We start from the raw sequence: 27,745 nt of genomic DNA, 5'->3' as shown, positions 1-27,745 counted from the left end.
AACTGTTCTGGAGTCAGTGTTGTATTTAGAGATTCTTTAGTCTGCTTATGTTACAGGAGTGGATTAGATCGGACCTGTTTACTGCGCTCGGTCTGTGAAAGCAGCGCTGCGCCGTTTGTGCACAGTGGCCTCATAGGGGAACTGTTCCAGACAATCCTCACGTAAGTTAAGTGTTGGTTTAACTTGACCAAGGTAAGATAAATCGACATTGTACTTGGTTTTGTAGAGGAATTTTAATAATTTACAATGTACAATGTTACAATTATCCATATTATTGGTCAGCAATTTGTTCCCTTGCTTCTTGACTGCAGTTTGTTACTTGTATCTCCGTGTGTAAATTATCTTTTGAGAACAAAATTGTTGATCGGGAGTGGTTTGCTTTTCAACACTATTTTAATTAACCCATAAGAAAAATGTAACAGAGGTCAATGCAAGATATGAATTTACGGACTACGTTTAATCAATATAGGGCTGAATTTTCCATTCTGGTATATTTAAGGAGTTTAAATTGAGTAAGTAAATTTACTCAGTATGGACTTACTAACAGACTATAACTGTTTATAGTTTGTATTACTATATTTGTTCTCATTAGTTTATAAAATCCTATGAAAAAATGTTGTATTTTGTGACACTGTATTGTTATGTGACATTTTTGACACTAGCAACTGATTAGATTATTGCATATACTCTATTTTGTTAGTTGAATGCAATAATTTAAACCTCCTTAAATATATCAGAATGAAAAATTCAGCCCTGTATAGATTAAAGGTAGTCTCTAAATCCATATCTTACTTGAGGTATATTACATTTTTATTATGCTTTAATTAAAAAGAATGCAAAGCCACACCACTCCCGATCAACAATCTTTTTTATCTAAAGATATTTTAAACACGTTACGTCCAAATAACAAACTGAAGTCAAGAAGCAAGGGAATAGAATTCTGACCAATAGATTAATTGTACCATTTTACAGTGTAATTGTTCATCTTGATCTTAAAACCAAGTAGAATTTCTGCAGACCGTAAAGGGTGAGTGCCTTTAAAGATTTGGTTTACCTATTAGTGTTTTCTCAAAATTATGCATACGATCCTATTACGTTTGTGTTAGCCAATCCATGTTGTCTATCTTCCAATACAATCCATACGTACCTTATCTTCTGGATTGAATATTAGCATATCAAGCACTATGAATTTGTACACTGTAGAGGATTAATAAAATAGCAAATTATCTAGCTCTGTCAATAAGACCCTTAACAATTAAAACAGGGAGTCGGTTCGTGAAATAAAATGTCCTTTACAAGTGACTAATTTCTGCTGTTCAACCATGTTGATTTGTACGTGACGTAATTAAACATATATTACTGTTTACCCAGGCCATACGACCCAAAGGAGGACAGTGACTACAGTGCTGCCTGGAGAGCTGGACAGGAGGGGGAGGACTGTTTCTCGCGCTACTCTCAGTGTCCTCACGGCCAAACTGTTCTTGACCACGTCTCTTACTATATGTGAACAATAGGGAAAGAAAAACCACAACTCAATATAATGTGCTTTATTTCTTTTCCATGCGTGTTTCCAATAATAACATATTGTATGTTTGGTGATGTTCGAATTGCGTGTGGTAATTGACAATGCTATCAATCTAATTCTGTTACTGTAGATGGTTGAAATGTTACATTGACCATTCTTTAAACCATTCATAAAACTCAGTTTAGTTATTAGAGAAAAACAAATTCAAAGTGAGTCTTCATTGTTTCACTGTTGCAGAGTTGAAGAAACACGCATGTTAATGATAATTTAAATCAATGTAGCTATTCTTTGCTTAAATTTCGTTATCGACGATGGACAATTTTAAAGGATAATAGGAAATTTGTCTTTGATATATGTTGCAAAACCAGAACACTAGTTTTGTAACTTGTTGTAACTTTTTCAGATATTATCCACGACCTAGTGATTTTTAAATTCTTTGAGCAAGACAAACCTTACGCCTTAACATTTTGGCACCTGATGAAGAGGGTAGATACAATCCTCGAAACGTAGTGTTTATTTTTGTAATATATAACAATGGCAAATGCCCGAGATCCTATCCTTATAGGATAGGAATATATGGAATGAATACCCTTGTATTCATTCCAACCTGCTGCACGAATTAAGTTTCAAAAATGTTTGTATTCAATATCAATATCAGAGATTGTACTGCTGAAGTCAGAATACGCTATGAGAATGAAACCTCATTTAGTAAGTATCGGATATGGTGATGTGAGCGCCATTTATGTACGAGGCACGGTCAGATGCTAGAAATGTGATCACTTCGGCCACCTCTGAAACAAATCAGCAATAAATTCGGTGACATCGTCGACTTTTAACGCTAAACTTACTTAGTACACATATATTCTAAAATTATTAGGAAATACATGACAAGGACAAAGGATCATGTGGATCCATTGGGCTCACCTAAAACCTCAATGGTAATTATAATATTTTAACAGTTCCGAATGTGATACAAAATGGGATTTAAATATCGCACTTTCCACGGATTTTCCTCGGTTTTGCTGTGACTCGCCAAAACCCGTTTCTTAGCGAGCACCCGATGTAAGATAAACATATGTACTAGTTTTTGCTTACTTATCTTAACGCACATGTCCAAGTCATTGCACAAACGCTTCTTGGAATACTTCTATTATTCTATTAACTATTCTTTTATTATTATTCTATTATTATTAACTATTTCTATTAACTATTAACTATATTAACTATTCTATATAACTATTCTATTAAACGCTAAGTTTCGAGATCTGAACCTTGGTCTTTCATTCAGACGAATTATTAGTATTTAACGTATTGTATTATTCTAGTTATATGGCTTACGCCCAAAACCTTTAAATATTCTTTGGTGTACATAAATTTAATTTGAATTTATATACGAGTAAAATGGGAGTATATAGGTAATAATAACAGATTAATTCTTACTCATTTACTCGTTTATATATACGAGTAAATTATTATTATTTGGGTTAACATAAACAAATCGTAACAATGGCAGCAAAAGAGGTAGCCATAGGGGTCTTCATAGACATCGAAGGAACCTTTGACAACACAGCCACTCAGGCGATTATCAATGCGGTCTCAAGACGTGTTGTTGATGGTTAGGTGTGTGGCTGGATAAGGTGACTGGATAAGGTGTGTGCCTTGCTCACGTACACAACTGTGGTTGTCACAACCCTCATGGGAGCAAGTGTTAGTGCGAAGACTATGAGGGGCTGTCCGCAGGGTGGCGTCCTTTCTCCTCTTCTGTAGAACCTGGTTGTGGACGACCTGCTAAATTTCTTTGAATAGTAGCGGTGTCTTTGCACAGGGGTACGCAGATGATATTGTGATTCTTGTGAGTGGCAAATTCAACACAACAATCACGGAACTGACCAATGCTGCTCTGAACATGGTGGGAAATTGGTGTGATGAGGCCTCACTGTCAACCCCACCAAGGCTGCTGTGGTTGCCTTTACCAGGAGGCGACAGATGGAGGGCATTGGTGAGGCTTAAGTCCATGGCAGTAGGCCGCCCCAAGGGGGGAAAAAGAAATCGTAACAAAGTGTTTGAATATGTGTCAAGTAGTAGTCTTGACAAATACATTTTTTCAACTTTACGCACATTATAATATAATTAATAAAACACTAATAATTACAAACCGACTTTGAAGAATACAGATCACAACAGGTCTGCAAGCCACGACCAACCACTGACAACTGACGACTGGTCAGTAATTATTGTGATGCAATTATTGAAGTGTTTGTTCCAGAGTAAATTAAAGTTTGCATGCTTTGCGAAGTCTGATAAAACACTGTTCTCACGACATCCTGAGAATGGCTTATTTTAGCCTTGTTTATCCACACCAAGGTAAAGTAAGACTCTGGATCTGGAGCAGCTGTGCAAACAATCAAACTGGAAAGAGTGTTTAGCCTTCAAAAGAAAGCTGTGCCAATCATTTCAGAATTAAAGAGCAGAGTGCAGAGATGTATTCAGGGAGCTTGGTTTACTGACTTTGCCCTGCCTCTACATATTCGAGGTGGCTGAGTTCCGTAAATCAAAGGGCACATTGGCTCAGGGAAGGAACATTCACCAGTATGAGACAAGAGGCAGGGACAACTATCGCAGTCGACTTCACCGAATGGTGGCGTCTTATCATTTGCCATCGCAGGCCGGTGTTAGGTTGATCAATAAGCTCCCTGAGGATATTCAAACTTTGGCAGATCCCAAACAATTTAATTCTCGTCTTAAACGCCTATTGGTGTGGGGTGATTTTTTTCCACGGTGGGTGAGGTCATGGAAAGCCGCCTGGGAAATTAAAATCGAAGCACGTTTAACAGGATCTGAGATAGGAATTGCATGTTTGTCTGGAAGAGGAACTTTTCGTATGTATGATTGTGTGTGAATGAGCCTATTGACTGTTTCTATACAATATTGTATGTTGTTCAAGGTAATAAAGACTGATTTGATTTGATTGGCTTATCATCACAGTATGAACAAGGTGGCTGCTACAAGTCATGGAACAGTGATTGAACTTTTCAATTAGTTCACTGTGAATACACTTCTCAACTTCTCTTACCGTGACTTCCCATTGATTTATTATAAATATCTATTCTGTTAGTTTGTTTAGGTTTCCTTTTTAGTTCGCATGCGAACTAAATTCGCCTCATTTCACTGAAGACCACGTGTATATTCTTAGAAACAAAATAAAGTCATTCCATTCAGTTCTATTTGATTACTTAATACAATGTAAGACAGCTGAAACTGATCTTCTTTAAACCTTGTAGGATTGAAAGACATGTAAATAAAATGCAAATCTTAAGCTTCAATTAACAAAAAGCTCATGTCAAGATTTTTTAAGTATTGTAAATGGGATTAAGAGAGAAAACGGAACTTTTAGCCAGTCAACACATATTCACTTGTTGGGAGATCTTTATCGTTATTGCTAGTTATTCGATATTTTGTGTCCAACGTGAGTACTTGTGGGGAAACGTTTAAGTATTCTACAACTTGTCCTGAAGAAAATACTCTTTGTACAAAACATGTGGACCTTTGAATTTAATTAACTAGTACGATAAGTCAACAGTTGAAAAATATACGCAATCCTTTCTCACAGAGCGGCGCTCTCCGAATATCACTGCAGGGTTGTACTTCATGTAGGCTACGTAGTCTCACGTATTCAATTTTTTTATGCATATGTACAAGGTGATGTATTATTTTAAGACCAACAGGATAAAAGAATTTAATTTAGTTCAATATCTTTTAAAATCAATTTTACCCATGAATGACGGCATCTAATCAGTTTATCTATTCCAAGACCAATCTGATACACCATGTACTTTCTGTTATTTGTACCAAGTTTCTTTTCTGAAAAAATTCCCTGCGTTTTATCACACTAATTGGCAGTCCTTTAGGTACTTTGAAAATTCATATATTTATTATTTATGAAATCCATATAATTTCATGTATTTAATTTATACGAAATTATTACATAATGCCTTAGTATTTTTAAGTAATTTTTTCCAGGATGTTACAGAGTTTGTCTTTCATCATTCTGAAATACCTATAAAACTTCTTTGGTTGCTGATATAGGTCTGTAAATGTACGAACAAACTACCCGTGATCTTTTCGGCTCACAAAGTATTCATTCAACACTCTTTTCTAACTTTTTCCACATCTAACGCGAAAAACTTTAACACGCCATTGTCAAGCACATTGTTCCCATCGTCTGACAGTTCTATTTCGACTGACTATTGGCAGCGATCATTAGGACTTGCTTGCTTCTAGTGTAACCACAACAATGATTAGGCAAACTTGCACAAGAGTGCGCCACCAGCCAGTTTACTTACTCAAGGTCGCTTCTAATGCATATGCGCCCTTACTTTGGTACAAATAGAAGAAACATATTTATGATAACGTAATCTAAACCTACCTTGTATCGCGTAATAACAAGTAGTAGATTGGGAATACCAAAGCACATAGTGGACAGCGTCTAACAAGTATTCTTCAAGTAATAGCAGTTACCCGAGACTTCGCAAACAATTTTGTAGGTTTGCACCTTTATGAGCCCTTCTGGTTCGAGTTAATTATACTTCCGACGCTAATTTGGAGTTTGCCTTGCTGCCATGATCTCGAAAATCTGTCAAGAATTGTATGTTGATGGCCAACGTAATTTACTCAGGTCTTAGTTTTTGTGCCATAGTTCACTTTGTCTTGTTTCCAAGATCAAAAGCCTTTCTCTGTTAAAATACAACTAATATAGGGTTTACAACAGTCTTTAAATGTATAGTAAAAGTTAGATAGTAACTTTGTCTTTTGTATCTGCATTACAGTACCAACCGAGCATTGAATACTTAATATTCGCTCAAAAGTATACCGTAGTTAAAAGTATATCTTTACTAAAACTTTTAATTTTCCTATGTCAATATTTTCTTACTCTGTTTCAACAACGTTAGCAGAAAAGGTTGAAATAAGAAGTTTTGTTTTTTATCATGAAAGCTTACTCTATGCTTCCATACTATACATCTACACAAATTGAAAATGGTAGTTAAATTAATTAAACATATGGTTGTTCTGTCATAAAACAATGTTAACATAAAACAGTTGATTAAATTTAACAGGCTTTTTTTACTAACATTTGATGGCTGTAATGCAACTTAAGATACCAGTAAGGCGTAGCCCGGAGGGATTTTCGAAATAAGAAATAAGAATCAGCCTATGTTAAAACTGGGACCCTGATATCCATGTAAAATTTCAGTACTATCGGTTGAATGGTTTACGCGTGAACGCGTAACAAATTTACTTTCGCAATTATAACATTAATAGGGTTTTGATTTCTTTTACTGCAAAAAATTTACTTTTGAATCATCTGTTTCACTGACAAGAATGTTTATGATATCTTAAAATGATTTCAACGACCTGCTGTTTTGCCCTCAAGATTGGATTTGCCAAATTGTAAGATCCTTCCTTAACGCTGGAGGTTAAGGATGAATAAAAGTTAAAACGTACCAGGTATAAAAATTCATGTTTCTCCAACTGTCGAAAAAGTCTAAACAACGATTTCCAGGCGATGAAGTAATATGATACTAGTGTAAATTGCATGGAAATTACTCTTCTGTAGAGCCAACCACTTAGCCAGTAAGAATATGACATAAATCTTGCAATTAATGTTATATAAAACTTTAGGATATGAATAGTTGAAGTAAATTCAGAACTGAAACAGATGATATCTTTAATAAAGACATTTAACTATTTATATGTTACCTTGAGGCTGTCCTAAACGCTTTGTGGAGGTGTCGGCCACCCAATCGTTTACCATGTCTGAGGAATTATCTTCGCCAAGCATGGGTGTTTTTATCATTCCAGGTTGTACACTATTTATTCGTATTCCATGTCTGTAAAAGAAGTTTTTAGTAGTTAAATATATAGTTAGAAGTTAGTAAGTAGATAAATATATGAATAATATACGTATTTGCCTTTAACTTTTGAAAAGATCGTCGTAGAGATGTTTCGTTCATATCATTTCCCATTAACCCCTTACATTATGATGCCACCTAGAAAAAGACACATTTTTACAAAAACTATGCAGACAAGAAACATTAAATACTACACAAAGGGATAAGCTCGGCACCTCAAAGTCTTAATAAAAGATATCACGCATGCATTTTGTTGAAAATTGCATTGTTCCTTCAGATTATTGTTTTGCGTTATTAATCCATAACTTTTGTGGCGTAGAGGTGTTTTCTTAGTGGCATTGTGTTTATATTGAATATAGCTTTAAAATGACGTGTTACAAAATAATGGTTGCGATTTGAAATTTTGAAGTTTCCCCCACCTTGAAAAGTAAAAGTTTCCCTATTTGAAAAGGTTGGTGAAATTTGTAATCATACAAAAACTCCAAAATAGTAATTTAATAACTATGGTGAAGGTTGAACATTGATATCTCAATCCGTTTGGAATATATCCAGGCGTATTAGGATTTAATTTACACCCTTAGATTTAAGCAATTGTTTGACCATAACATTTGCTAGGATCGTCGTAGAGATATTTTGTTCATGCCATTGTGTTTCTTTTGAATTTAACTTTCAAATGACATTTGAAAAAATAGGGGTTATAATTTGAAAATTGAAAGTGACCGCCCCCTATACCTCCTTTGAAAAAGTAGGGGGGTATTTTTATCCTCCATAAAGTCCAAAAAAATATTTTAAAAGGTGTGGTTAAGATGTATATCGATATATCAGGACTTAATTTACATCCTGTGTGTGTGTATATATATATTTTCATATATATATATGATATATGAATACGATAATTTATCGGGTGCATTGATCCAAATTTATTTCTTATTTATTTTTTATTAGGTATTCATAACGAAAGGGTTGCTGCTGGAATATTTGAGGATTAACTAATTTGAGGATTTAGTCTAGTATACCTGTGTACTGTTATGCATGTCTATAGATCCATTGACTTTGGCTCTCAATTTGATCAATCTGTATCTAAGAGTAAGTAAACTTCCAACGGCTATAGGCCCACGAATAGACCCATTTTTTGGAGTCGGGCAACGGATTGTGTCTGTCGGCGGACCGTTTGCTGGGTCGAAACCACGACTATCCTAGTGAACGAAACCAGCTTGTTTTTTGTATTCAGATCCTGCTCATCAGTGGGATCTGATCATCTCACCTACCGTTCAGAACAGCCCCCTCCACGTTCCAGGTCCGATCTGATGAACTGTCTAAGTGTACATTAGACCAGTAAAGGTTTCAGTACATATTTAAAAAAGTACATGACTCGTTCGGCTGCAACTCCAATTGTCTTCAGTTGCAAGTTGCTGTCTGATCCGTTAAATAATTGTATTTAAAACATTTTCAATTGTAATATAAAAATTATAAACATGCTCTGGTAATTTAAGTCTGGACATTTTCTTATGTTAATGTCAGAGGTTTACTGTTTAATGTTAGTAAATGTGTAACGTAACTATTTGGTGCCAGGAAAATTCAGAGTATTTGTTTACTGAATTTTGAATTTTTGAGAAATAAATGTTTACATTTTTTGTACTTACGAGGTTTTTGATATTTTTTCAATTTTTATAAGTATTTTATTTCAATTTTTACCTATTTAAATAAACATTGTTCTAAAGTAAAGTAAAATATTAATTACAGTTTTTAATTGGTGAAGAACCTTGAGAAGTATTTTTGAAGAATTTTTAATTTTTGAAGATAGCCAGACTATTTGTTTATTATCTTGTGTGTGAATGAATCTTATTTTTAAAGCATAACGAATTGTAAAACTGTTTGAACTATCTTTGATTTTCTAAAGGTATAGACATAGAATAAAACCCACGTATTTTCAAGAGACTTTAATTTTCAATCCAATTTCATCTTTAAAATTACACTTAAATTAAATTCAAACTGTATCGTAATTAATTAGGAATAGGGTACATAAATTTGCGAATCTGATTGTAATGTTGAAGAGTTGGAATGGAATATGTATAGTGCACGTTGTGTGTTGGGCACTTCTATGGTTAGTGATTTTGTGTGAACAGGTTTGAATAAGTTTATTTTAAACGCCGTAAATAGTTTTGTAACTTTTAATATCCATAATTTACTGAAGAAAAATTAATTTACGTTGACTTACTCTTAGAGAAAGAAGAAGTTTTTGAAATTAGAAAAAGAGGTAGAACTACCGATGGTAGCAATTTAGTTGTAGACTGGAGAAAGAATCTCAGGTCATTACTCAGTTTAAGGCCTCATGTGCATAATTTAAACGAGTTTTAAGTAAAGCCTACACAAGAATTCAAGGACATTGGTAGTGATATGAATGTGTGTCAATCAAAGGTAAGTTAGATGCACTTATTGAATTCAAATCAGCTGTAGACTTTTTGAGAGTAGATTGTAAATATGAACATCTAACCTTGCGAGTAAAGGTATTGGTGGAGAGGTACAAATGGGAGGGATCTTCTGCTATATTAATTTAAATATGCAAATAAGGATGGATAATGAAAGGAAAAATTCAAGGACTCGAAGTAGGTGATGAAGAAAAAGTTGCGCTTGAGCAAAAGTTTGTTAAATACAAGTGTGAAGGAAGAAGCCTGCAACGTTGAGATTAAAAATAAATAGTCAACCAGATTACAAGAAATAGTTGTGGAGTCAGGGGGTTAATATGATTCTCTCTGTAAGTGTTATGTCCAGTTCCGCGAAGTTACTAAACCCAGTGTAACTGTACCTGAAACTGTTCAGGCATACATATGGATTTAAGGTAATTTAGGTGAATTGTTAAGCTATTCGGAAGTCATGATGAAAATGATGGACGAGACTGTATTGAGCTTTGGTGAAATTGGTAAATTTGGCCTTGAATATGAAAATACAGTCAATGAAGCATTTTGGTTACCAATTCTTTCAGATTGGATGGATTGGCGTGACATTTGGACTGTAGCTTGGGAGTAGCCCAAGAAACAAAAGTTATATAGTGCAGATGTGTGCTTTATACTCTAGGGGTAGATGCTACCTCTACTAGAGGTTGGACATTATGTTATTAAAAATAACCTCGCTATTCAAGAGAGGGACGAATTGTAAGAAAAATCTTCCATACGAAGATTTTGAACAGTCAATACTTTTTGATATATTGGCGCCTACATGTGGTCGTTTTAGCCCAAAAATGAATTTTTTAGCTATGTTTTGCAAATATTTAAAAAAATTAGAAGTTTTATAGAAAAAATGCATTCAGTTTTGGTGAGTTTTTAAATATTAGCCTTGCGTATGTTTAATGGACCTATATTCAACAAGTTGTTACAGCTGAAGGTGAGTTAAACATTTTAGTTAGTTCTGGACTACTACCTTTATTGGGCACCGAGAGAAGTTGAAGCAGGATTTAATAACCAGGTCACAGAGGTGCAATAACAAGTTAATTTGCTTCATTCATAGCATAAGGGAAAATGCTAGTCTGTTGCTATGTCGTTGTTCCGAGGAGGAGTTAAAGGAAATTATTAAACTTAGAGTTTTCCCACGAGTGAAAGCTGGAATTGTAATCTGTGCTAACACACATACATTTGCTGATCTGGAGAATCTGTGTATTCATTAACAGAATATAGGTTATGAGGGAAATAGGTTCCACGCTGAACACCAACTTACTGTAGAGATTCAGTCTCATGTATGCTAGAAATGTGAAGGTCCCCAGGCCACAGGTAAACATAACCTCAAAACTAGTTGACAACATAACCTCTCAACACTTCAACAAAGTGAAATAAAACTATTTTGAATAAAACAGGACATATAGCGAAGTATTGTTACCAAAAAGGAAGAATGCCAAGTAGTCAACCACTACGTTTCCAAAACCGAGAGTTTTCAAAAAAATGTAAATATGGAAGTGCCAAAACAAAAGTTAGTATCTGATGATCACCCCACGGTGCAAATAATGGTAGATGCGTCAGTGAAAAAGAAGTTTCACCAGTTAATACGGTTGTAAATAAGCAGGTAAGAATGCCATTAGTCATTGCTACAGATAATAACACCCATCACTTGTTAATATATGGAAACATAACGTTGAACAGCCTTGCCAACAGTTACTTGCATTTTGTGCTCCGAAAAGTATCGTGGATTGTGTAATATCTGTCATTAGCATGTGGACATAACCTGGGTCAACAGATTCGGCTTGTTTCTATGTGAGTGACTGTTGTTATAAACTTCAATTAAATTTATTAGTTTTTGTTTGAATTTCTTTTAAAAACTTGAAGCATATCTCTCTTAGTGCATGTTTTTTTACACATCATTGGCATGTTGTTACAAAATTAATATTTTTCTAATTAATATTTTTTCTACTTACGTAATTTTATTAATTTATTGGTCTATCACAGATCTCCCCTTCAGCTGAATCACATCGTCTGCTTCTAATTCAATGCATAGAGTAATGACTTGTCTCCGTGCTTGACTTGCATCAACGTTTAAAAAGAAACCACAGCCTTTTAGATATTATATCACTTACTGTTTCATTTTGGTAGTCATACCATAGAAAATGGCATCGTCCATTTCAGGCAAAAACTATTGTCGTGTCTGCGTTAGAGAAGTTGTGAATAAGGGCGTGGAATGCGATGGAGCCTGCAAACGATGGTTCCATCCTGAGTGCGTCAGAATAACTCCGGCGGAATACTGGAAAATAGCTGATGGCACCCAGAAAACATGGAAATGCGAGCCGCGTAGACTGCAACGTTAACACGGACGACCTATCTTTAAAAAATTGATCATCTGAACGACCAATTCGCTGTAATAGTGCAGAAACTCGATAAGTTTGACAAAATTGACGGTATCATTGCAGGAATTTCGGAAATCAAGACCGTATATCCAAGCTATTAAGGCTAATGTAGATTTATTGGAACCGAGAGTGACCTCAAATGAGACGGATATTAAAGTAATCCACGACGAAATAGCCAAAATCAAACAGACACGAGAAATTACAGTGGGGGTGAATCTGAGGAGATTGTAATCCAAGAAATCAACGAGCGTCTTTTTAGGAAAAGGAATGTTATTATCTTTAACCTCAAGGAGAGCTTGAGCAAGGACACCAAAACTAAAAAAGAGCATGACACTTTGCTGATTTCAAAGGTAATTGATGCCTTGAATATCGGCATTTCATGTCAACGGCCTAAAAATTTTCAGGTTGGGCAAGCCATTAAAAGATAAAGATAGACCACTGAAAAGTTGTTTTTTGTTCGGTAGAAGACGCGATGCAGTTCGTTAGCGGCTTCTCTAAGGAGGCAATTTCTGACGTTGATCCCGCCCTCTCTGACATTTCTATAGCGAGAGATCGCACCATGAGGAACGGCAATATCTTAAGAAGCTGAGGGATGAACTGGGGGAGACGCAGGATGAATGGGGAAAGTAACATCACTATACGTTACTTGAAAGGATCACCCTGTAACTACCTTCGAGCCAAAAAACTAGAAAAATGCTGGGGTAAACCAGTCAGCTTTGGAACTCTATTTCCAAAATGTCAACGGCTTAAGGACAAAAGTTTACCTCATTGAAACAATCAATATCTGTCATGCCATAATTATGATATATTAATTACTGGTTGAAACTAATTTATCTGCCGACATTTGTAGTGCTGAGCTTGGTTTGCAAAATTATAATATATTTCGTTGTGATCGTTCAGAAACTGACCTCATCTAAGTTTAGCGGGGGAGGTGTTTTTGCTTGCAATAAAGGAAAACATACTATCCCAAGAAATCATACCAAAGAATAGATCTGTAGAATGTGTTTTTTGCTACTGTCAAACTATCATCTAGTCATCGGATGCTGGTCGGCGGAGTCTACCTTCCCACCTAACATGCCCTCAAGCCAATACTTTGATTTTGCCTCAATTGTCGAAGAGCTGCTCCTCACCTCTGAAAATTTTGAACCTATCCTGTTGTTGTTGGGCGATTTTAACCTCCCCAACGCGGATTGGGATCCTCTCGGCTCTCAATTTCATGATCCTGCGAGCCAGCCAATCAAAGATCTTGCCCATATCTTCAATCTTTACACAGGTCAACGGTGTTAACAACGTGGAATATTACTGGATCTAGTTTTCTCTTCCAGGATAGACATCAGTGTCCGAAGGTCTCTGGATCGCCTTATTCAGGTGGAATCACATCATCCAGCTCTCGATATTACCGTTCCATGTTTCAGACCAGTCACTGATAATAACAGGACCCTTATCTACGACTTTAGGAGGAGTGATCTGTTTGAGATATTTAGAGTGATTCAGGGGTTGGGCCGTATCGGTACTAAACAAACGTGATGGGGGACAGTGTGGAGACTACATTCATTGATTTTTGTGGCTCTCTCAGTGGGGTGATCAAGGACTTGACCCCCACGAAAGTACTTGAAAAACGCAACTTCCCTTGTTGGTTTTAATTAGAGCTGAAGGCACTAGTCATTTTGAAAAAGAAGCTGCACGTCAAGTTCAAAAAGTCATTAAAAGACTTGACTGACTACTTGAATTTCGTAGTGTTCGTGCAAGGTGTAAGACTCTATCCGCCTCCTGTTACAGGGACTATATACTTCGTATTGAAAACTCCATATCAAGCAATGTGAAGGTCTTCTGGGGACACATCAGGAATATGAACGGAAGTCTTCATCACTTTCCAACCTCTACCTTGACAACGTGACAGCGGACACCCCTAAGGGCATATGTGACTTGTTTGCTTCATATTTCTCTTCTTGTATACAGGCTCCCACAAACACTTCCAGTTCCTTTGGAGCTGGAAACCTCATTCCATCTGTCAGGTTTTCACATCTCATGTGAAGAAGTGGAGGAGACACTGGCTGGGCTGGATGAAAGGAAGGGTGCGGGGCCAGATGGGATTCCTCCAATAGTATTGAAGTTTTGTAGTGGTATCTTGGCTCCACATGTCACCCAATATTTCAATGCTCTTCTAACTCTGGGCATATTCCCTAAGAACCTGAAGTCGAGCTTTATTACACCTATCCTGAAAAGTGGTAATCCAGTAAATGCCAAGAACTACAGACCTGTTGCAATTCAGCCTGCCCTAGCCAAAGTTTTTGAGTCCTTGGTCTTACGTAGACTTTCATTTGAAGCCAAGAACATCATCTCTCCAGCTCAACACGGTTTTATGAGGGGAAGGTCGGCAAAACCAATCTCGTGACTTTGCAGAATTACATTACATCCTCCTTCAGATTGGGCCACCAGATCGATTGCGTTTATCTTGATTTGCCAAAGGCTTTCGACAGGATAAGCCACATTCATCTCCTAGCAAAACTTAGGACTTGGGGAGTGACTGGATCTCTCTTGATGTGGTTCGAGAGTTACCTGACGAATCGTCTCTCCTCGTCGTGCGTCATGCCGGTGGGACATCTTTTGCATTTGAGGCGGTGTCTGGGGTGCCTCAGGGGTTCTCTGCTGGGACCTGCCCTTTTTTCTATCTTCATTAATGACCTTCAGAATGTCGTCACATCGTCTAGCCTGTTAATGTTCGCAGATGACGCCAAGGTATAGGGAGATATCCTCACTTCAAGACTGCGCCTCTCTGCAATCCGACTTGGAAAGTGTCGTCTCCCTGGTGTGTGCGGAATGGCATGGATATAAATTTCGCAAAGTGCTCTGTGGTCTCATTCCATCGCTCAGCTAGGGTCATAGTCTTCAACTACGAGATGGAAGGAACCATACTGAATCGCTCAAGTTACAGTTAAGGATTTGGGAGTTATCTTGTCCTCGTCACTGAGCCCTGAACAGCATCTGTCTGCAATTACTAGGAAAGCCACTATTGCCCTCGGTCTTATATTTAGGACTTCTCGAGATGGGTTTTTCACCATGGACATTTCGGGCCCTGTACGTCCAGTTGGTTCGACCAATATTGGAATACTGTTCGCCGGTATGGTCTCCCTACCTGTTGGGTCAGGTGGAACTCGTTAAAAGAATTCAGATAAGATTCATCAGGCTGATTGGGTTGAGACTTGGATTTGCCTACGACGGGGTTCCTGTTGAAAAATCTGCAACGCCACTTTGGGCTCCTACCCTTGAGCACCAGACGCCAAATTGCTGACCTGATGTTCTTGAAGAAGATTTTGTCGTCGTCTTGTGATTCCCCGAGACTTTTAGAGAGGATCAGTCTTCGTTGTCCTCGACCATCTTCAAGATCGTGCAGCTTTTCGAGAGGGAATTCCTCGCTACGAACTATGCGTACAACAGTACAATACCGAGAATTCACAGGTTTGGGAAATGGACTTCCTGCGCATATTTGATTTGTTCAGCATTGTCCGACACATCATTCAGAGGGAGGTCACTAAATATCTCTCTGGCCACACGTGAAACTCTGACACTGAACGTTATATTTTGCTTGCTGGTTTTGTTTTTTTTTTGTTTTTTTTTTAACACTTTTGTTTATATTTAATGGCATCTAACTCTGCATGTATTGTCGCGTATTTTATATTTCGCTAAATATAAATGGTTTCTTGTGAATGTTATATATTGCTTGCTGTTTTTTCTTAACACTTTTGTTCATATATTATTATAATGGCATCAAAATTTGCATGTATTGCAGCATGTTTTTATATTTTGCAAAATGGAAATGGTTTCTTGAGATTTTTTTATATATTAATGAACATAGGCTACGCTAATCTTTTATTTTTTCTTTCGTATTGTATTTGCTCATATGCATATGTAATGTCTCAGTAGTATATAAGTAACTCTATAATTTATACGCTACTTTAATTAAGTTTTTTTACGGATCCACCTTCATGTTGCACTTGTTTATGAACTATATTGCTGTTGTAATTTTTCTTTTTATTCACGATGTTGATGTTACTTGGCACTTGTTTTGCTTATTTTTTGTTTTTGTTTGCTTTAGCATGTATGCATGTAAACTATTTATGTAAGTTGTTTTATCAAGCCTCTTGTATTTTCATAATACCTATATCAAATGTGAAATGGTGTATACAGTATGTAAATAAATAAATAAATATGGGGCAAAGGAAGTTCACTGTCGTTAATAAGTAAAGACATGCGTGAGTTAATGCAAACAAGAGAGACATAACATGGAATGTGCCACGGCAAATGATTATAAAATTATTATCTTTTGCAAATGCCGACTTACGATAACGATAGTGGATTATCTTGTGAGGTAATGTTTATTATGTCTGAGACGTTATCCTGGTCTGCTATTTTGGGGACTGTTACAAGATTAATTTTACTACTTCAAGTTCAGGCCAGATAAAACTATTGGGTTCTTGCAAAATAACAATATACGACAAGGAACGGAAATCAGAACATTGTATTGGGGTGTAGTAAAGACGATGAAGCAATTAAAAATTATGTTAGCCCTCACGCCTGATTGCGTGAGGGCAATCAGCAATCAAATATCCACCAATATCCAATTGGTGGATATTTTGTACAATTGAGAAGAGTATGTGATTTATTTGATAATCCCCATCCGGTGGCTGAAACGAAGGATAGTAGAACAATATGAGCCTTGGAAGAAACAGGACACGCATATCATGGTAAGCTGGTATTAGAAGTGTTACAGGCCTATAGGCAAACTTGACGTTGACTTCTTCGGACCACTAACAAGCTCATCCAAAGGAAACAACAATGTGTTATTAGTTTTAGATGCCCATAGTAAGTATGTGAATGATAAGTTTAGTTCAGCCCACCTTCCTCTTAATGCAGCGTCTGGAATCTGATGATGTTACAGACTTGACTCCTGGAATCTGGAGCCATGTCGTCTGAGAAGATTTACATCGTTTCGACATCAGAGAAACATAGATTAGAAAATATAGTTAAATCCTGGTGAATTGGCATGCTCATTGTCTCGTCAGATGCTCCTGTACTATCAGGTGCAATTGCGGACGACATCGTGTTTAAGAACTTTTCATATTGTTAAACATTGTTGAGTGACATTGCGCAGTGCTTCCGTAGTGTGGAACTTTGGAACTTGGAACTCTGTTTTTCAAGGGTATAACACCAATTTGTCACAACCTTTGTCTAGAATTAATAAAAGTGAAAGGCAACTTCGAACTTGAAAAAAAAATGTTAAAAATGTACTTAACAAAACTAAGCGGGATCAGAATTTTATTTAGTTACAGTGGGCCATAAATAAGGCGAGCTCTGAAGCTGAGCATTGTTCACCATACAAAATTATGTTGAGAAATTGGCCAATCTTTGGAATCACAAACTTGTGGGAAATAAACAATTTGGTTCAGGGTGACCTGTCCAAAGCAAGATATAGATGACGTTTTCAAAAGGCCGTTGTTAAGTTACAGACATCTCCTCAAGCAAACAATAATATAAGTGTTTATAAGGAGGACAAAAGCAAACGCCCTTTCTGTGTTTGAATGTGGTAGGTATACTTAAAAACTCATTTTTTAAGTAAAAAGGCCGACACGTTTCAAGCAAATATGTGTAATACGTACTGAGGTCTTTACAAAATCGTTTACAATCTGACTGAAGTGACATATATAATTCAAGATGTAAACTTAAATGAGTGCAATCAAGAAACTATATGTGTTACTAGAAGTTGAGGAAGTAAAAAGGGACCTCATGGAATTATACATATCGTCTTTGGTTTGTATTATACTTTCATAATACTGTATGTGCAAGTGAGGTATGAATGAAAAAAATTACTTTAAACAATACTTTATAATATAATATAGAATTACGGTCAAGAACGTGTTACTAATAGTTGTTTTCAGCTATGTTGATATTAGGGCCAGTAATTAAATAATAAAGCATATATTATCCATTATTCTGACTGAGAAGTTCCGTTTGTCTGTCGGTTTTATTTCATATCATCTGTCAGTTCGTTCTTTTATTCTTCTTTTGAATACCTGAATCCACCGATAAGTACGTTTACTTATTGAGTCATCTTTTATAACCTTATATTGTTTTTACTTATATACCACTATGAGCGTTATCTGTATTTATAATTATTAAATTAATTAATTTTTCCTATTATTTTTTATACTTTTTTTTAAGTAAACAACTGTGTTTAACATTTTATATTCCCACAATCATTTAGAGTAGGCTACAAATAAGTATGTACACTTTTTTTACAATGTTATGTTTTTGTTTTAATTATTAAAGTAATTTTATATCGTAAATGTAAAATTGTGCTCCTACGATTTATAAATTTTTGCATCATAATGGAAATAGAGATGTTTTTGATTTAATATGTAAAAGGATGTCATAACGATTAAATTATCTTGTTTTTTATTTTGTTATATCATGCGTGCACCTGAACATCTTGCGAACAAGATAAATATGTGTTTTTAATGTCAATAACAACTGTCAATACCAGTCTGACTATCCTCACTCCTCGCCTGCTAAGCATGTCACTTCCTGGGATATCATTTAGAACTATTGAAGTGTCAGATGTTAGGGATACTTACGGACCCATTTCCTTCGCAAAACACTTGGTGATTCCGTCAACCCCACCCTTGCTGGCCACATAGGCACTGATGTACTTCAAAGGTCTGCCGACTGTTCTGCTGGAGATGTTCACCACAGACCCTGGCATATTGGCGGCCACCAGCTCCCTACACACAGCTTGGATCGTGAACACAGTTCCCTGCAAGAACAAGAACAAGACATTCAAGCACCAGTTCTCAGATTGGAATTGGATTGAAGGAAAAGTTTGTTTTTGACAATGGAAGGACTGTGAAGGAATCTGGATTTTTCGGAACATTTGCCATCGTTCAGTGATACAATAAATCAGTAACACAAAGTTTCGAGATCTGCGATCTAATCTCTTCCTCAGGTGAATAGATAACCACCAGTCACCTGAAAATTGGTGGGGAAAATTGTCCTTTTGATATTATCTATGATGCCATTTGGATTCAAGTATAAAATACCATTACAGTTAAATTATGCTCATCTAAAAATAAAATTACTTTTTTTTTTCAAAAATTGGTTACTTACTGATGAAGACATCAACTTTTGAACGATATTCTAACTTAATACTAAGATTAAGGTTTGCTTTCTATCTAAAGATTAGATAGAAAGCAAATCTTAGCATATAAGATATCTGTCTTTATAATACATACGTATAATTGTTAACTATTATTATTAAAGAGTATCGGATGGTATATAAGACGGCAAATACTGCGTTAGGACTGGATTCTTATTTTCTTTTCTTATTATAAAATAGTTTTCTCAGTTTCGCTGGCACATTACTGGTAAACATGACAGTATGAATTCAGAGCCTGTATATGTTTTGAATGTGATATTTTAATATGGAATATAAGTATTTGGATAAATCGTTATTAATGTCATTGTTTTCAAGAGTCAATTATTAAAGTTGTAGACAAGATTGTGTTCCAGAACTTTTAATTTTGTAAAACGCAGTATTTTAATTTTGTGGAACTAAAAGATTTTCTGTTTGACAAGGGTATAACACATCAATTTAATACCCACTCTGTGCCTAGAATTGATAACAGTGAAAGACGGCTTCGAACTTTGAAACAAATATTAAACATCTACTTTACAAATGATAGAACTGAGTGTAATTAGAATTCACCTGAGATACACTCGTATTTTTACCGCAATTAACTGTCAATTCTGTTACGTAGTTACTGAAAGAAGATTGTTTTTAAAATCACGTACTAAATAATTTAATGTACCGTGTGTTTATTTATCACTATCACCGCTGGGCCACGTCATCTTGTCCCTGTAGATGGCTCCTCCCCCACCCCCAAGGTAAGACCCTTTCTGCTTCAGTCCCTTGTCCCTCTCATCGCCCTGCCAGGAGCTAGTCCAGGAAACTGTTACTACCCGGGCATCGTTTATAACCGCAATAAAAAAGCAAATGACGTTTTGGAACCTACTTTCCTTTATCTGGAGTAACGATTCAAAACATTTCTTACTTTCCAAATCCTATCAGTTTAATTTTTAATGTTACTATACATATGTCCAGTAACTTTTACTTTTACTAATATTACTATTTTACTGTGTAATTGATAATCATGATGGTAATGAGAAAACAGCAGAGTAACTAAATATGTAAAAAAAGCTGAGCACGAGCGTATGAGACTTTATACGTGACCTAATTATCATATGCAGAATACGCATACGTTAAAAAGAAAAAATAAACAGTGAAGTCAGTTTTATAAGTATGTGATAAGATATGATTTCAACGCATTCTTATGTTGTACCTGTATTACCTAAACTACATCACTATAAAACCTAACTGAATGAACACAAATTTGAATTTATTATGTGGCAAGATATATCTATAAAGATCATTTGCAGAATTTAAACTTTCCATAAATCTTCATTTATACGTAGACAAGAATGAGAGTTATGATGGTCCATGTCCAACCATGAAATTTGGCTGAGCATCATTGAGTTCATTGACACAAATTTCCTTCTCCCTGCCAGAAGGAGTGGTTTGTAAAGTCCTATCTGTATAATGTTTGTTCAACTACATGTGCGCTGGAGAGCTAGAGAATGAAATGAGCTAAGGGCTAGAAATGTTGCATAAAACCTTCACGAAGCCGTCGCGTGTTTTGCTTATTCCTGCGTTGTTTTTGTGTATATAGAACAAGATATTACGCCTTGACCTTGAGATTGACATCTAGAACTCGCTGGAAGGTCCTATCTCTTTGATGTTTGTTCAGCTACATGTGCGTTGGGGAGCTTGAGAATGAAATGAGCTAAGGGGTAGTAATGTTGCATAAAACATTTACGAAGCCGTGGCGTGTTTCGCTTACTCCTGCGTTGTTTTTGTGTACATAGAACAAGATATTACGCCTTGACCTTGAGATTGACATCTAGAACTCGCTGTGAGGTCCTATCTGTATAATTTTTGTTCATCTACGTATGCGTTGGAGAACTTGAGAATGAAATGAGCTAAGGGCTAGAAATGTTGCATAAAACATTTACGAAGCCGTGGCGTGTTTCGCTTACTCCTACGTTGTTTTTTTGCACATAAGAACAAGATATTATATCTTGACCTTGAGATTGACATCTAGAACTCGCTGTGAGGTCCTATCTGTATAATTTTTGTTCATCTACGTATGCGTTGGAGAACTTGAGAATGAAATGAGCTAAGGGCTAGAAATGTTGCATAAAACATTTACGAAGCCGTGGCGTGTTTCGCTTACTCCTACGTTGTTTTTGTGTACATAGAACAAGATATTATATCTTGACCTTGAGGTTGACATCTAGAACTCGCTGGAAGGTCTCTGGAGTCTCGTCTAACAGGCCGATGACCGTAGCAATGCCAGCACTGTTCACGAGGATGTTTGGAGGCCTTCCATACTTCTGTATGATTGATTTCAACAGTTCCTTGCCGGAATCGAATTGTGTCACGTCATATCTCATAGCGGTATGGTTGGACCCTGAAATAAAGGTCACATTAATCTTCACATTACGGATTTATTTAGTATGGGAGAGAAAACCCAAATAAGCCATAGTCTTTATGTCCTAAGCAATATTTCATTAAGGTGGTCTAGTCTATTTTGGTTTTATAAAATATCGTTATGTTACTATATATATGTTTAGTAAATTTTACTTTAACTAATATATAATCCATAATACTAATATATAATATATAATTCATAATATAATTCAGTGATAATTTATTTGAATTCAGAAAATATTTCGTGAATTTTCAGGCAATTAAAGTAATTTATGTCACTTTGTAACCAGGCTCAAATAAAAATGGCTGAAAATAGAAATGTGCATTACTAACTTGTGTTATACAACTTCAAGGACAGCCATTTTTATTTATAAAAATAGTTGATTTCTTAAAGAAAAATTACTAAAAACATGTAATTTCCTTAAATTATGTTTAATAAAGAAATTGACTTCTTGACTTCTCACGTCATAAATAAACAAAAAATGTCACTTTTCAGTGAAATTTAAATTCTCATCTTTAACTTGTTGTATTTGAGTCTGATCACAACATTACCTAAAATGCCTACCCTATTGTTTATAATTTCGCGTGGTATTTACTATTTACTTACACGATCTGTATTAACGGAATTTTTTCTTTAAGGGCTATGAATTCAAGTGGAATGAATGCGTAGAATCGAGTGCCTACTTTTCTAAACATCGACTGGAGAGAACTATCAGCTGTTAGCATGTAGAAGCAATAAACGACTAATTTTTCAACCCTTTCCATTGTTTTAATTCTATTGTTGTCGATTAAAGTCAATGAGTGGGAACGACTGTTAGACTAACTCACGTGTCTTACGTACATTCTAGACCCCACAATTAATTAATTAAAGTCGAGAATAAATTCTCGCAGAACTAATAAAAACAAGCTTCCTGTAAAAGCTCAGACAGTAAACCACAATAAATTAGCTGTGAATTATTTTACTTAGTTACTGAAACAGATATATATATATATATATATATATATATATATATATATATATATATATATATATGTATATATATATATATATGTATATATATATATATATGTATATATATATATATATGTATATATATATATGTATATATATATATATATATATATATATATATATATATTTTAATCACGTTCTAAATAAATCACTGTACCGTGTATTCATCACTACCACCGCTGGAACACGTCACCTTGTCCCTATAGAAGGCGCCTCCCTCCCCAAGTTCCTTTCTGCTTCAGACCCTTTTCCCTCTCATCCCCTTGCCAGGAGCTAGTCCAGTAAGCTACTGGAACCCAGGCTGCGTTTTTATCCGCAATATAAAAGGACATAAGGTGTTGTGATCTACTTTTCTTAAGGTGTTGGGATCTTCTTTCCTTCGCCTAGAGGAAAGTACTATTCAAACCATGTCTTACTTTCCAAATGCTACAAGTATACTGTATAATGTTCGGCACTGTACAATTAATACAACATTTTCATTGAATTGTACCTCGCGAATATTGCAGAAGTAAAATCTCTTCGAGACACGCGGAATCGTGCTAAATTAATAATCGACTTTATTACAATTTAGAAAACAAATATATAACAATTTTAAATCTTCTCAACATATCTTTATCAAGATTGATAAACTCACATTTGACACAATCGTGTTTTTTTTAGTTTTACATAACTTTTATTTACGACTGAATGTTATTTAGGCGGCTTCCTATAGCATAAGAAGGATTAAGGCTGTAATAAAACCACAATATTTGACCTACAAGAAATGGAATTGTTCTACTAGGAGAATGAACTACTTCTAAAACTTGTAGTAACGTTTGATGCTAAAATTAATTTATCTTCACGCTTATTAACAGGCATAATATTTGAAACTGTATGTACTACAATGTCTATTGTAAAATCTGTATTTAATTCCTGGCCTACATTTTACACTCCTTAGACGCTAAAACTCACCTTCTAACAGTGTAACGGTCTTTCTTTACATGTCTCCCTACATCACCACTGCTGGCTCCTAGACAACTGTAACTCTTAGTGTATGTAACTCACCTCCAACAGTGTGACAGTCTCCTGCGCTCCTGCCTCGTCTATACAAGTAACTATCATAGTGGCACACTCCCTGGCCAGCACTTTACATGTCTCCCTACATACATCACTGCTTACTTCTAGACAACTGTAACTCTTACTGTCTGTAACTCACCTTCCAACAGTGTGACAGTCTCCTGCGCTCCTGCCTCGTCTATACAAGTAACTAACATAGTGGCACACTCCCTGGCCAGCACTTTACATGTCTCCCTACATACACCACTACTGGCTCCTAGACAACTGTAACTCTTACTGTCTATAACTCACCTTCCAACAGTGTGACAGTCTCCTGCGCTCCTGCCTCGTCTATACACGTGACCACCACAGTAGCACCCTCCCTGGCCAGCACTTTACATGTCTCCCTCCCTATACCACTGCTGGCTCCTAGACAACAACAGTATTCATCAAATTAAGATTTAATATCACATTTGTATCTTGTAGACACATGTCTTTATTATTTAAGTAATAAAAGTTTCAGTACCCCTTGTTATGTGATGGATAGGGGTATTAATATGACAAGGTTCGCTCATGTGAGATATGAAAAAGATTATTTTGGACCTATACAAGGTACAAGTATATTACAGTTAGAAAAGTCTTTCAGTTGAATTAGTATTAGGTTTTGGCATTTCATGAATACCAGGTTTTTTTAAGTAAATAGTTTTAGTTTTGAAATATTTAAAATATTCCCTAAAATTCAACATTTACAATAACTAAGTAGTGTTACACTAGTTAAAATGCGACAACACCAGCGTATTTCTCAATAAAACAGACAGCATCACCCTCGGATTTCCTAGAAATCTGTATATTGTACTCACCTTCGTGATGAAATTTCCGTAAGTTATTTAAACTTTTTCATGTATATCTAATTAAAAATTCTGCAGTTTCAAAAACTACAATTAAGTTCCAAACAAAAATTAATATAAGTTAAATTATCATAATACATTTCAGCTACAAGTAATGACAGTCTTTAATTAATTATATTATAAAATAACCTTTTCTAAACAAAATGTTTTCAGACGATAAAAATATTTGAAATAATTAGTATAAAAATTAAAAAAAGTGTTTTTCATAAAAAGAATAAAATGAGAAACTACTTGTTATTTTAAGCGTTACGAATAAATCAAGGAAGTTTATGTTTATGTTTTAAAATTGTGTGCGAAAACTAACATGATGTGTATGTCATTTAATGTTAAAATGAGAAATAATCAAAATTTGGATGTTCTGCTTCATTGATGACATACGTCCGAGTGTAAATCTGCCTACGTAAACTTTACAGTCTGTACCAGTGGTGTTCGTTGTATCTGACAAGAACTGTTTTTTGACATATAGAACCAGAACCACTGTTACAACCATTGTTCACATACGAAGCAGAAAATCCAAGTTTTGAATTACTTCTCATTTTCTCGAGTATTTCCCTAAGACAAGTATGAACACGAGTGAGAAATCTAAATCAGGAAAGAAAACATTTCACTTTATCGCATCCATATTAAATATCAAAGTATATTTTTGACTTAGCTCGTTCTGAGACAATGTTTACATATTAAACATAGAAAAGAAGCCACATGGCTTATGCCTTATAAAGTTATTTTACTATAAATTTAAAACTTGTTTGGTCACATCGACTCATCAAATATAGACAGGATTTGCATTGACAATTAAAATGACAGGGTATGAGCAAGAAGTACAGCACATTGTAGATACCTGTAACCAATGCCAGCCTTCCATCTACAGAGCGGGAAGCACTCATGTTTGAAGAATAATAATGATGTGTCTCTAACTGAAGTGGTTGTATAGCTCTACTTCCCCCTCCACATCAACTCAGTTGCTGTTGCTTCCAACTAAAAATGTTGCCAAACAGGTTATCTCGTTGAAGTTCAACGCCATATTCGCTATACTATACTTGGCATATACTTTAATGTTCTTTTCTTGATTCAATATAAATAGATTTTCATATTTACATACTAGCAGTTACCCGCAGCTCCGCTCGCAATTTCATGTTGATAAACAGGTACACCATGGGCATTTTCTTGTTAAATGACATTCTAAACACTCCAGACATTAGGGATAGTTACTGGAAGATATTCAAATTTAGATTTATGTTTCAGGAGTGTTTTGGACAGTGAAGTCGGATAGTGAAACAGTTTTCATAAATGCCCGTGAAATAATTCGAATTTCTTTCCAAAACTCCATGACACTTTATTGAGTAGCTCCAACGATTCCAGTAATAGTTGAACTGCTATAGGCCAGTGTTAATGAATCTTAAAGTAGGTCCTTAGCTTTCCAGTTGTCGCATCTATGATGTAATCAATGACAGGGCTTTATGTAGTTTAAAACCAGAGGTTTACATATTTTAGGTACTCGTATTAGTCATTGTTCAGGGTTCACAGCTTCAGATGCTAAACGACTTTGGTAGTGGCTATTATATTAGTCTTTCAACGTGTATGAGCACTTCTAGTTCGTGTGAATTAAATCTCCAACGCCAATGTTGACTTTGCCTTGTTGCCACGATCAAGAACATGTCAGAGAGAGTATATTTATTTATGAACATTGTGATTTACTCCGTGTGTCAGAAATAATTGTTTTAAGCCATTTAGCCTACCTATTGCCATTCCATGTATATATTTTAATGTTATTTACAAATTTACTAGATAATCATAAACAAATTTTAAATTATGTGCTTTTTGAAAACATTAAATCGAAATTTTTATACGTATTTTGACAAAGTTTTTTTTCATTATAACCCATGTTGTGTTATGTATCTTTGGAAAAAGCATAAAAATGCTACAAAATTACATCCCTTCCAGCTCTCTGGGTCATTAAGAGGAGTTCCTAGACCAGTTTCAGAAAAGTCCGTTCGTGTTTTTTCATTTAGTTTTTGGAAACTTTACAAAACCGTATTTTACAGTTTCACATTAAAACGGTTAGTATATTTCGTAGCCTCGGCAAGCACTATAAGTATACCAATTTGAAGCAAAAGTAATAGTGAGGTACAATTTTTATCCAAAAGTTTGGTGATATGACTTGGAATGACACTCCCTAATCTGGAAGGGATATTCAATGGTGCTGAGTTTCCGAACGAATTTAGGAATGAAGTTTGACTAGGTTATTTTTCTTGGAGAAAAACTGTACGAACATAGTTTCAAAGCTCAGTACTGTTGATTTCAATGTAGCCTTATTTGTTTGTAATGTTATCACCTTTTTACTGGCAACACAGTTTTTATTACACCCTTTATTTATACCCAATACACTCTGTATCTTATCAAGTGTGAAGATAATTTAAAAGTCTATTGCTCGTAGGAAAACTATTTTTCTTTATTCTGCAGAAACGTTCATTTCAATAACATAGAATTTGGAATGCATAATTCGAGACAAATCCATACACTATTACAGTATAAATACTTCACTTATTTGCATCACTCATGGGTAAATATATTCACAATGTCGTAGAACTCTCTCTTTTCTATTAAAGATTAACCTGCATTCAATTTTTTTTAGTCTGTGATGAATCATATAATCCTGCAGGAAACATTCTTCTCGAATCAGGCAGCGTGCAGAGATCTGATAGCCGTCACGATGTTAGAATCTGGGGTGAACATTTCCAGTGTAAGAGTACTCTTCCACAAAACCCATGTCAACAACTTACAGTGCATCTATTAAGGAATCATGTACTCTTGCAGGAAACATTCCTTGCGAGTCAAGCAGCGTGCAGAGATCTGATAGCCGTCATGATGTTAGAATCTGGGGTGAACATTTCCAGTGTGAGAGTACTCTTTCACAAAACCCATGTCAT

The 27,745-nt window shown here is 35.5% G+C and overlaps 1 protein-coding gene and 1 long non-coding RNA gene across 3 annotated transcripts; one reads left to right on the top strand and one right to left on the bottom strand.

Moving 5' to 3' along the window:
* The first annotated feature begins 47 nt into the window (after positions 1–47).
* LOC124365887 lies at positions 48–1,536 on the top strand. The gene is made up of 2 exons (XR_006922752.1): positions 48–161; positions 1,372–1,536. It is a non-coding gene; the product is annotated as an uncharacterized LOC124365887 (long non-coding RNA).
* Positions 1,533–25,783, bottom strand: LOC124365886 (estradiol 17-beta-dehydrogenase 8-like). Of its 2 annotated transcripts, XM_046821993.1 has the most exons (6): positions 25,657–25,783; positions 24,223–24,339; positions 21,653–21,843; positions 18,895–19,073; positions 7,283–7,413; positions 1,533–2,316 (listed from the first exon to the last, which is right to left on the bottom strand). In XM_046821993.1, the coding sequence occupies exons 1-6, from the start codon at positions 25,700–25,702 to the stop codon at positions 2,231–2,233; spliced, it is 750 nt and encodes a 249-aa protein (XP_046677949.1). In that variant the 5' UTR covers positions 25,703–25,783; the 3' UTR covers positions 1,533–2,230. The 2 variants fall into 2 exon arrangements, with proteins under 2 accessions (XP_046677949.1, XP_046677950.1); XM_046821994.1 differs by lacking the exons at positions 24,223–24,339; positions 25,657–25,783 and adding an exon at positions 24,071–24,143.
* Between the last annotated feature and the right edge of the window lie 1,962 nt (positions 25,784–27,745).

Source organism: Homalodisca vitripennis, chromosome 7 (assembly GCF_021130785.1).
Source record: "Homalodisca vitripennis isolate AUS2020 chromosome 7, UT_GWSS_2.1, whole genome shotgun sequence".
Classification (NCBI taxonomy): Eukaryota; Metazoa; Arthropoda; class Insecta; order Hemiptera; family Cicadellidae; genus Homalodisca; species Homalodisca vitripennis.
This window is presented reverse-complemented; position numbering and strand designations above follow the sequence as displayed.